Below are 12,483 nucleotides of genomic sequence, written 5' to 3'. Positions count from 1 at the left end.
TTAAAGATCATCTCATTCCAATCCCCCTACCATGAACAGGGGACACCTTCCACTACCCCAGGTTGCTCAGAGCCCCATCAGACCTGGCCTTGGACACCTTTGTCCTGTGCCTTGGGCAGCCACAACTTCCCCGGGCAACACCTCCCAGCACCTCACCACTCTCACAGTATAGAATTTTTTTCCTGATATCTAATCCAAACCTGCTTTCATTCTGAAGCCATTCCCCCTTGTCCTGTCACTACATGCTTAATAGTTAATAGTTCCTCTCCATCTTTCTTGTGGGTTCCCTTCAGGTATTGTTTGTAGCACCAGAAAACACCAGAAAACTCAAAGACTGAGAACCAACTCCTGATTTTAAATTTATGGCTGCATCAATGGGAATGGCAACCCTCAGGCAAAGCAGCCTAAGAATGAAGCAGGGAGTCTTCATTCTTAGGAGTGAGGGGAGCCAAGTGTTACACTATGTGTTGCTATATAAATTAAATCCCTCCTGACATTAAAAAAAAAAAAAAAAAACCAAAATAAAACTTTTAGCTTTTAAAAATCTTCTGGCACACAAAGACAAATGAGTCCCAGCTAAAAAACCCTCCCAAGCCAAATTACAGTTGCCATCCCAACATCCTGTGGGTAATGATTTCGTTCACTGAAATGTTACATGCACTGCTTCAATTTATAAATCTGCATTTCAGATGAAAAAGTGCAAAATAAGGTCTAGTAAATTAGATATTAAAGATTTTGCCACTGACTGCAGTTTCTGTCGCATTAGACAAGCACATTATTTGCCATAGCAGGCAGAAAAACAACGACTAAAGGTTGTTATTATGCTGTAACAGCTACATTAAGATAACTGCAAAAATAATTGTAGATTCACAACATCAGCTCTGTGTAAACAGTTCCAGAAACATTTCTGTAACGTTAATTTGGTATGCAGTGTTACATAAAGAACAGGGTCTAAGCCAAGGAAGAGGGATTGACAATAGTAAAGTCTTGCTGGCCTATTATGCTACATCTGTGTTAGCAAATATTTTAGGAAGAGATCAAAGTGGCTGCTGAGCTCCTCACACTGCTATTCCATCTAGTTTGGGCAGTATACTCTGGATTAGAGACAATCTTACCTCGTATGCTGAAGCTTCCTGACAGGAAGATTTATTCTGACATGGGAAGTCCTCGCAGTGGACAGAGGCAGCACATGACAATATTGGAGGTCTAAGAAAAACACACCAAAGGACTTCCAGAGAGCTTTTGGAGAAGAGGCTGTTGTTTATTTCCACCTCTAAAGAATCTACATTTTTCTACCCCAAAATAGCTCTGGAAAATGAGTTAGCACATGGTAAGTGAAGACCATTCAGGGACTCACTTCAAAACCGCACATTACTGCTGTGATCTGAACCACTGCTGTTGACACAGACTTGCAAGGCTACCAAACAATTTGCAGCACATTTATCTTTCTGAACTCAACTACCACTTTCCTGTTATCACTTTAAGAGGTTCAGGCCTTTTAGGTAACACTTCTAGAAAAAATGTCACACAGCATTATTACACATCACTTGGTTAATTAAGCAGCATAATTTGCGGAAATATTGTGCAACAGTAGGTTGCTGTTGCTAATGATGCAACTTAGGGATGCAGAAAAGAAGCGGGTACAAAATATTACAGAATGTGTACTTAAAAATAAGGCCAAATTACTCATGTTCCTGTGACAGAGAGCTACATTAACAGAAGATTTCAAAGCAGGAGAAACAGCTTCACTACAGTCACCTACCAGAGATATCTGGATATCCGTGCTCCACATTGATTCCTCTATCATGTGCTCTCAATCCCCAAACAAACCTGCATTGCCCAGAAAGAGGATTATTAGACAGGTACCTGCTTCTGGCTCCTTGTGTCTTTTGCCAGCAGCAGCCATTGTGAAAGATGAGGTGAACAGCTGATCAATTCCAGTAAGAACTTCGAGTTAGAAACACTAAATTCTGCACTTACGTGCGGTTCACTCAAGGTTTCATGTCCTTGTTTACCTTGGTCATTCTGTCACCTGAGTTTGTGACACTGCATCTGTAATCCCTGGAGCACAGGCAGTACCTGCATACTGGCATGGACATGACTGGCTCCCCTAAAAGAGATGGGAAGAGGGTGAATTTGATTGTACCAATCCAGCAGTTGCAGGAGGATTCACATCAACTCACTCTTACTCATACACCTGGCATCAAAGCAACCTCAGCAGGTGACGTGTCATCACAAACCTTTCATGTCTTCATACCTTGGTTTGTTTCCCCCAGTGCAATAGGCTGTACCTGGTGAGTTTTGGAGTGATTCTCTCAAATTCTGGGCAAGTCATCTGCCACATATCAGCTTTGCAAAGTGAAGATGTGAGGGGCACAAAAGTAACTTTGAGATATATTTAAAGACATGCTCAGACTCACCATTTTTCCTCATGGAGAAAATTCCCAAGCTACAACATACAAGCAGTGCTCAGCAGATGACATGGAGGAATACTTTTAAGAAGCTGAAGGTGGTTTATTTGCACACCTTTAATTGCAGCTCACATCTGGGCTGTTCCAGTCATTGCTGTGAAGGCAACAGTTGAAACACTACTGCTGATCCTTTCAGGTCAGGAACAGCCCTGAGAAAGAGCCCCCAGACCAGAGTGACAGAGTCTGTAAAATCTGGGGGAGTTAGGAGGTAGAAATGGGACCTTTAAGGATGAAGTAAAACATGGGCCAACACATTTGTGCTGCATTTCCCTGTGTCTCCAAGCTCCTGAGAGATTTGCCTTTAATAAATCTTTTGATGGGCCCAAACCCTTGTGAATACCTGCACATCAAGATCTCCACCTCCCTGGGATGGGAGACAGAAAAATAGGAAGGGATAGAGACACAAGGGCTGCTCTGAAGGACAGAAATAGAAAGAAAACAATTAGAGGCACATAGGGCTGAGTTCTGGGATGTGGCTGGGCACTGCAGGGAGCACCAGCCACCTGCTTTGGTTGTCCAGAGTAAACAGGAAGATTGACAAGCTCTGTTCAGGAAAAAGCAAAAGCAGACAAGACAGGTTGAAAGCTATGCTACACATCAAAGCATACCATGACTTGAAGCCCATCAAGGCTGTTAATACCAAAGGTCAGTGTATATAATCAGCCACAGGAATGTCTACCTGTGAGCTACAGCCAGTGAGGAATCAGCAATTATCTTTCATGTTTAAACAACCTTGCACAGTGTTTTACATAACAAGGTGTGTATCACCACTCAAGCTCAAATGGGACTATTACAAGCAGCCACTGTAACAAGCAGTGCAAGGCAAGTGTTTCCTGGTGAGAGCTTCTATAGCAGCAGCAGATGCATAACTCCAGGACATTTGCTCCTTTCATGTTTTGTACCAGCTCTATCCAGTTGGGCAAATCATATTCAGCTTGTTTCTAAACACTTAGTCACATTATAGAATTCCTTGGGAATTTTTAAAATGGAGTTAATTGTCATAAAGAACTGTCCACTGTGTTAATCCATGAGTATGAGGAATTGCATTGCACTTGTCTGATAAGCTTGAGGACCAGGGGCTGGTAGATCCAGAAGGTTATTGAAAAATAGAAGGAAGAGTTAGTTCTGTTAATAGCACAACTACAGAAAACACAAGTATTGAATGCAGCCCTCACCCCCACTGAAAGGTTGCAGGGAGACTGAGATGTCTATCTCAGAGTAAAGAGTCAATTTTCCAACTTGAGCTACAGATCTCAGCAGCTTGTGCCATTCTAGAGCTGCATTTCCACAAAATCAGTTCCCCAGCCCAGGTCATCACTTGGCAGCACCAGCATTTGTGCCAGGACCACAACCAGGACAGCCTGGCCCACCTGGGAAAAAAGATGGTGAGGGCGGCAGCTTGCCCAAACCACTGCCTGCCAAGCTCCCCAAAAAGCACCAGGCAGAAGCTACACAGGTGACTGGAATTTTAGAAGTCCAAAGAGGCCCATGAAAAGCCAACTCAATAGAACTATCACGTTACATTATTATTAAAAATCTTTTTTTTTTCCATAAAAATGGCACAGTAATTCAATTACACAATGAATTTAATGAAAACCCCCTTTAAGCAGCTGCATACACTAACAGAGTTAAAGCTGTGAGTGCCTATGCTTTGCACATAATGGAAGCATTGATTTTGAATAGTATTTTTATAGAACTGTTCTGGAAGGGTTTTTTGACAAATCCCTTCCTATAAAAATGCTCACTTATCATAATCCAATATTTTTAACTAAAAAAACCCCAAAAACCTGCATTTCAAATACTGGAATATATTTTGCTTTGGGAAAATAGGGTGGTTTTTTTTGCACAAAAACCTGTTCTCCATGCTATACAGCTCATCTGCTCCATTTCATGAAGTGATCATCACTAGGTCCCTTCAGATAAACAAACCTGGATAGAAAAATTCATTTCAGTTTTGGACACGATGTGCTTGCATAATTTGCTTTCTCATGCCAGTCTAAAGACATGGCATTTTTTTTGGTGCTGCATTGGGCTAGCTGTTTTCTGACAAGGACACGCCACAGTCAAAGATTTTGTTATTAGTGGCATTGCAAAGGCAGGAATTTAAGTGGTATTTAACAAAACCAGGAAGCATCTAAATCTCTCCTCTTATCCCGACCCTAGAAACTCCAAAAGCAAGGCTAACCCCACCTTCTGACTGATGACTGAAAACTGGGATTGCCTCAAACATTCATAAGTAGCAGTGACACAGGTTACAGAACATGGAAGGACTCAGTGTTGCTCTTGGTCTAAAACCACTGCTATGAACAAAGAGAACAACAAAAACCCAGAAGCAGCAGTCAACAGCTGAAAGGAGCTTTGTGCAAAAGCAATGGTTAAAGCTCCATGCATTTTAAAGGTCAGGTTTGCATTTAATGTTTCAGTTAATTTTCCATATCTTCACTGAACCAGAAGGTAGTCTTCCACTAGCAGCTTCCCATCCTCCCCTTTAATAATGAATAAACTTTTATGAAAGATTTTACATTAGAACTTACTTCCCTTTTGAAGTAGAAAAATATTTTTACACTTTCCTACAGGGATAATCTTATGCTACTACTGCAAAAGAACAGGTCCAAGAACTTCTAGCATGAAATGGAGTGAATATATAGACTGTCTGTTCCCTCATACAGGTGATACCTGAATAGAAGGAAAATTAACCTACTCCAGTTGTTTCACTCTACAACCCAAGTGAAACTCAACACTCAGTGTTTTGTGAAGGGCAGCTAAGGAAAGTTGCGATATATCTCCTCCCTTTTATTTCAAATTACTTTCAAATTACTTCAAGTGACTTCACCCACTTTGCTCCTGCCAGCCAATTTCCTTCTGAGGTGGACAGCTCATTCAGTTTTTGCTAGAGGAGGTGGTGGGTTGAACCCAGCAAAGAGCCAAACACCCTCATGGGGCGCTTGCTCAGCCCCTTCTCCTCCAGAAGGAAGGTGAGAATACTTCAACAGGGAGAGCAAAAAGTGCATGTGCAAACAAAGCAGAAACAGGAATTCATTCACAACTTTCCACGAGCAGAAAGATGTCATGGCACTCCCTAGCAAGGGGTGAGTGAGGACAGGGTAGGAAATAGAAGGGCTTCACACTGCAAACACCATTCAGCAACAGCCAAAACACTGATTTATGAACACTATTTTAGCATAAACCTGCCCCACCAGACCCAGTACCCCAGGACAGCTGGGCACTTGTCCCCAGGTCCTGCTGTGCTGGGCTTGGCTGGGGTAGAGCTGGATTTCCTCACTAACTGGTATGGGGCTGTGTTTTGGATTTGTACTGAACACAGAGTTGATAATATAGAGATGGTTTTTGTTATTGATGAGCAGGGCTTACAAAGGGCCAAGGCCTTTTCTGTTTCTCATGCTGCCACAATAGTGAGGGAGCTGGGGATGCCTGGGAGGCTGGGAGGAGACACAGCCAGGACAGGTGACCCAAAGTGCCCGAAGGGATATTCCAGACCACATGGCATCCAGCTCACTGTTTAAGGTGGAGGGAAGGAGGAAGAATGGGGGGATGTTTGGAGTGATGCCATTTGTCTTCCCAAGTCACTGTTACGTGTGATGGGACCTTGATCTCCTAGAGATGGCTGAACACCTGTCCAACCATGGGAAGCAGGGAATGAATGCCTTGTTTTTCTCTGCTTGTGTACACAGCTTCTTTTCCTATTAAGCTGTCTACATCTCAACCCATGAGTTTTCCAGGTTTTACCCTTCTGATTCCCTCCCTGATCCCCCTGGTGGGCAGTGGGCAAGGGGCTGCCTCAGGCTTGGCTGCTGCCTGGGATTAAACCACGACACCCATTACAGCACTGGCAGCTTGGTTTCTTCAGTGTTTGCAGACACACTTCTCTTCCTAAATGCACTCTACCTGTTCTGTCACAAACCTCATACCCCCAGCAAAGAGAGGATGATGTGAATTTAATGCATTGAATATTCAATAACAGACTGTCCTTGTTCTATACATTTAAATTGTCATCTGTGAGGCACAGTCAGAAGAAACAAGGAAGTTGAGAAAGTTCGCTCCTAGCTTTTAAGGATATGGAAAATTTGAAGTTAATTTGACGTGGAGTCAAATGGCATGGATGATTAGTGCTGCATCAATTTTAATACTCACCTAATATTGAGAAATTATTGTCTTTGTCTTAACTTCCTACGACAGTTCTCAGACCTACTTCAATTAAACACTTAGATTTTGTTATCAGTGTTCAAAATAGCTTTGTAAATATGCAAAACCATCAGTTCAGCTCAGACTGATTTCTTCAATACCTACAAATTCCTATGTTTTGTCCTAATGTATTTTAGGCTTTGATTTACCATGAATAGCCAAGACTTACTTATATTTACAGGGTACATATTGTACTCACAGGCATGAAAAATATAATTTGTCTCATCTAATGAGTCATCATTAGCTTTTGTTTCTACCTTTCTATAAGCAGAATATTTTTAATGTATTCAACTGGAGTTATTTTTACCCAACAACTTATGGAATTATTTTTAAGAAGCGCTGTCATATATCAGCCCATCACTACTACTGCAGATTATTTTCACATAAATCAAAAACTGAAAAAGCCTACTTAAAGGAAACATTCCATGAAGAAAAAAAAAATTCTCTTTACATAAAGGCAAACATGACCAAAATTTTTGGATTTCCTTTTTTTTTTTTTGGTAAATGCTCGTGAAACTTTCAAAAAGATGCTGCTTCTCTCCTCAAGAATTTGAAACCAACTCTAGATAATCTGGGAAACCAAACAGAATTAAAAAGTAAGATTGGCATAAGAAGCAGCTCTCCATCACTGCAAATTACACCCTCAACCCTTTTGAAACACTTGCACCATAAACTCTGAGGTGTGAAAACACACACATGTGCACAGTCTTCCTTGGCAAAACACTTCAAATGAATCGTTTAAAAGATACCACTTACAGGCTCATTCTTCTGAAACTGGGATCCCAGATAAGATACATGAAAATATGTAAAACACTGCTTCATCTCTGTAGCAGTAGTTCAACAACATCAACATGCCCTGTTTGAAAACATTAGGCAGTGATAAAATACTTAAATGCAGAATACTTAAATTCCTAGAAAATTAAATTATGTAGCAGAAGACAGGCAAAGCATACACCTCAATGTATCCTGAAGAGAAAGTCCACATTTATTTAAGGCAAAGGAAACAATTTCTGCTGTTCATTCAGTTAATTTTCACTCTTTACTACTTAACTACAGAGTTACTTTTAAGCTCTGAGAAATGAGATTCAAATACACAGGAAGTTCTTCCTTTAACCATTAATAGGCTGTTAAGAATCTGAGTCATGAAAAAAATAGGGAAGCTAAAACTACTTCAAGATGTTTAAAACATCATTTGAAAACAGAATTGTGACTGACAGATTAATACACAAAATATCACCTTGCAGTATCTGCAAGTACCACAAAATTGCTTATCTGGTATCTTACTGTTCACACAGCTGCTCTCCCTTTTGGCAGAATATTACCAGCACCACATTCCTGTCTTAGAGAACATGGTTAAAAAAGTCTTTACAAAACTGAGTAGAATGAGCAAGAAAAGCTTCATAAGAAAAAAGCCCTGAAAGCTTGAAGAGTTTTTACCAATTAAATTTGTTTTCTAGACGTACTCACCAATTTTAAATAATGGCTGCATTCTTCATCTTAAAAAAAAAAAAAATCTTAAGGATAGTGAAGCTTGAGTTGTGGGAGGAGGAGAAAACAGTGGGGAAATTAAAACTCACTGCTCATAGAACACACCAGTGTAGTGGATGCCTGCCTGTTATCACAATAACCACCTGGTCTGGAGAGTAACTTGAATTATTAAGGGCAAAGAACCCTTCACACACACAGTGCAAGACAGAGGGAAGGTCAGCCTGACTCTTTAGATAAACTGGCAGGTGAAGGTGAGCTTGAGTTTTCATGATGTGCTAGAGAAACTGTGGAGTAACAACTTTTGGGGCCAGGCATAGCAAGAATTCCCAGGTGACAGGGAAGTCTGCATTTCCAAACCTTGAAATATAAATCCCTATCAGTCTTGTACACTAAGAGGTCATCTTTAAAGAGTTTATCCTTCACTGTGTCTGAATATCTGTGGAGAGCTTTATGTCCCGGGATAAATCACCACAGACCACTTTGTTTACTTCCCTGATGGAGCTGAGGAGTGCTGATTTGAGGTGTGGCCAAGCAAAAAAGCTCTGGAGCTCATCTGGTTCTCAGAATGTGCCAGGCTTCAACCAGACATGGTGACAACCTCAGTATATGACTCTAAGGAGGGGCCTTGATTGCAGAGTGTCACTAGAAAGAAGGTGAAAGATTAATTTCGCTTCATAATCCATCAATATTCAAAGAGCAGGAGGAAGAAATTGGCTTTCCATGGGTGTTGAAAGGGAAAATTTCCCAGTCTTGCAAGACAGACAGTAGCACACTCACCATTAAAATGCAGAGATGGGCTCCAAAAAGCCCTAATTTTTATGCTTTCTGTGTTTACATGTTCACCTTGCAAATTTTGTTGTTCACTTTTATTAATCTATCATTATGTTAAAGGAAATATGAATAGGTCAAATATTCTACCAATCTCATTATGAATGCTTCTGACCAAGACAAGTCCCTGATTTTAGGATGGAACAAAATCCAATCTGTCTTTCAGTGTTAAGACTGCTGTAAAATCATTTTACAATGCAAGGAATGAAACCATATATGCATTTGTTTTCTCCTCCTCAGAGTTTATTTTGCATGTGATTTTACAGTTTATACTTCACATCATACATTTATTCCTTCTCTTGAAGAAAGGTTTGACACAGACGTGTACCATTACATTTTGAAACCTGGAATTGTGCCAGTAAAATAAAATTAAAAAAAAAAAAACAAACCACCCTATAAACATATTAGATCAATAAAGTGTAAACATAACACCTTTTAGAATTTGCTCTGTATTAGAAGGAAAACAATCTGGGGAAAAAAAAAAGATAATCAGTTCCAGTTGCTAAAACAGTTCAGTATATTTTATTTAAAGTCATAGCATAACAGGAATGCTTTTATTAGCCCACAACCAAACAATGATCAAACTGGTGTAGAGGAAAATGTAGCATGATCCTGTGGTACTCAACTGCAATATAACATTCTCTGCCACACAGAACATATCAGACTGGGGATGTTCACAAAGCCCTTTCAGTGTGAACTCTGCAAAAGACTGTTTTCCATCATGCTGCATTATTCCATCCCTTATTTTGCTTAAGAAGTAAGCCACAAGTAAGCATTCCAAGAACTGTGAATAGATTGTCAGTGTTGGCACCAACTATTCAGTAGTTTACACAATGGTTCACAAAGGAAACTGGGTAAAATTATGACTTGGAAATGGTCACGGACATCTTCCTCTTTGGCTACTTTAAAAGTTAGAAAATTCAGATTGGTACAAAAGACATTCATTTCAGAACCAATTCAAATATGTTTTTAAATAAATGGAACAAAATAAAGCATGTCTCGTTAATTTGGTATTAATTTTCCAGAATGCAATACATTTTCAAATATACAAAATCTTACTCTTTACAAAAAAGTTGTAGCTTGTGAATAAACTCACTTGAATTATCTTAGCAGCACTCCAATAATTAATTATCTTAATTTTAATCAAAAAGAACCACCTTAGTTTGATCACTGAATTTTGAGACTGCTTCTTCATGAGAAGCAATGTTTCAAAAGTTATAAAAGTGCAAGAACATCATCATGTTCCAAGCTGAAAGGCAGCTTCTGCAAGTAGTGAAATCAGTATTGCAAGGTCCTGATGTTAGTGAAATATCTGCAGTGGGAAGAACTACACTTTAAGTACCTCTTCCAGCGTGGTATTGTTGCATTAAGACCAAAACATGCTTCTCACTAAACATTTTAGTGATCTAAATAAAATAGTTGTGTCATTTTTGTCCATCTCTAGCAAGTGAGATGCTCAGACTAAGTGATTTGGGTGGGAGCAGACAACCAGCACACACAACAGCATCAGCAGGCCCCCACTCAATCGGCCTGCTCGTTTTCCTGCCCAGCATTTTTGTGCATTCGTAATTAAACAAAACATGGCAAAGTACAAGACTCTCAGAGGACCTTCTCATCCATTTGGATAAGCATTTCTAATTCCATGTTAGACTTCATTGAAGAACAGGAGCCTCAAATTAGGTCCCACAAACCATTAAGGCTGCCTTTTAGCCAAAAACTTCTGTTTTATTTAAGCAAACTACTTACTTTTAGTAAGAAGCACTAATACATAATGAATATTTGAATTCACTATCAAAATGAGGATTATAAGAAATTATAAACTTTGGAGCAGGCTCACTCTTACCATTCCTGATAAAATTCTGTAAACAACAATTTAATTGAGAATACCTGCTGCTTTGCAACACCTTAAGTGTAATTTTGCACTACTAGAACTACAAACCCAACATTTTCCTTTCTGCCTCTTTGTAAAGCTTCCTTAAAAGAGGGTCTAGCAAGTCAAGAGCTCTGCAATTACATGTGAATATTAATCTTACATTTAAACACCTACTATTACTATACTCAGCCTCAGAAAGCCTCCTTAGAGCAAGTTTTGTTATACTTAGTACTAGTATAGTGTATCAGCACTTTGTGACTTGCTTCTTCTGTGGTGGTTACAGAGAACTTCACTTTGGGATGTCCATGTTGTGAAGCACAAGAGCAACTCTGCTTGGAATGTACACCTAGGAAAAACATGACAAGAACAAGAACAGCTGAAAAACCCAGACAACTTACAAGACACAACTTCTAAAAAACAGCATACGGAAAAAACTCATATTTTAACTGTTAAAAATCTGTCATTTGGGGACTGTTGTGGGTATAAATATCATGTTTAAAGAATGATTATTGACTGCTTAGTCCCTAGCTTTGGAATTACACAAGATAAAAATTTTAAAGGCAGCCTGATTACAATCTCTTTTCTATTTTTCTTTTAACAGCGTATTGTGATATATTTTAGGTGGCTACCAGGAGAGGGCCTCATATGACTTACAATGACCAGTTTCATCCAGGTCAACAGAGCGGTCAGTCTGTAATAAATGACAAAGTTTTGCAACTCTCTTTTGCTGTGAATTAAAGTTGTCCCAACGCCTGTGATGTCATTTCATACAGGTAAATACCAGCAATATGACACAGCAGCACATTCTTCACACTCTTGGCACCTATGGAATGTCAGTGGCTGAGCAATAAAACTCCCTCTCAAAAGTGGACAGAATCAAAATTAACCATTTAAATGACTGAACTTTTCTTCCCTTTTTTTCCCCTGAATATCACAAAAATACTCAAACACATATAATCAAAAGACTCCTCATAGATCACAAAAGAGCTCGTGGCAATGTATTTTACATGACATTCCTTCCAAGCTGAGCAGCGTCACAATCAGAAAACAAGACTGATATGTGGTATCTACCAATTACCTTGATACATGGTACTCCATCAATTGTCAGGTCTATGAATGTGTTTTCTGAACAAGTCAATAAAAATGCAATTATAAAAGGTAACACAAGATTGAAGATTATTGGTTTCATTCTGACAACGTCTTCTTTTAGACTATCCTTCATCCCTGTGGAATGTCTAATATTCTGCAATTTCAACTGCGTTATCTGCTAACGAGAGCCTGATGGCACGAAAGGCTTTCATTGTTTTCAAAACAGAATAAAGCAATAAAGCAAAGAGCTTTAGGAAAAGGAGAAAAAAAGGAAAATAGCTGATCTTCATTGAATCAGACAGAGCAGTGTCCAATGCTTCTTGAAAGGCAGTGAACATAATGATTTCCCCTAAGGTTTCAGTGATAAATAGCTTCTATAAACTGGTGCAGGAGAGGAAATACTTAATGAAGTCAACTACCTCAAAACATATAGATAAAGGAGAGATTCTGAAGTTGTGTACTGAGAAATTCAGCACTCTGGGTTTGGATGATGAAGTGAGAAGGAAGAAGGAACAAACAGAAATAAGTTTT

General features: G+C 39.5%; 1 protein-coding gene across 1 annotated transcript in view; it reads right to left on the bottom strand.

Annotated features, from left to right (window-relative positions):
* Window positions 1–9,215: 9,215 nt before the first annotated feature.
* GBE1 (1,4-alpha-glucan branching enzyme 1) overlaps window positions 9,216–12,483 on the bottom strand; it is a 132,657-nt gene continuing 129,389 nt past the window's right edge. Inside the window, exon 16 of the mRNA XM_031058118.1 lies at window positions 9,216–11,209. Within this exon, the coding sequence (XP_030913978.1) occupies window positions 11,153–11,209 (57 nt within the window). The 3' untranslated portion in view covers window positions 9,216–11,152. The remainder of the gene's footprint in view (window positions 11,210–12,483) is intronic.

The sequence above is a fragment of the Geospiza fortis genome, unplaced genomic scaffold (genome assembly GCF_000277835.1).
Source record: "Geospiza fortis unplaced genomic scaffold, GeoFor_1.0 scaffold72, whole genome shotgun sequence".
NCBI classification, from domain to species: domain Eukaryota; kingdom Metazoa; phylum Chordata; class Aves; order Passeriformes; family Thraupidae; genus Geospiza; species Geospiza fortis.
This window is presented reverse-complemented; position numbering and strand designations above follow the sequence as displayed.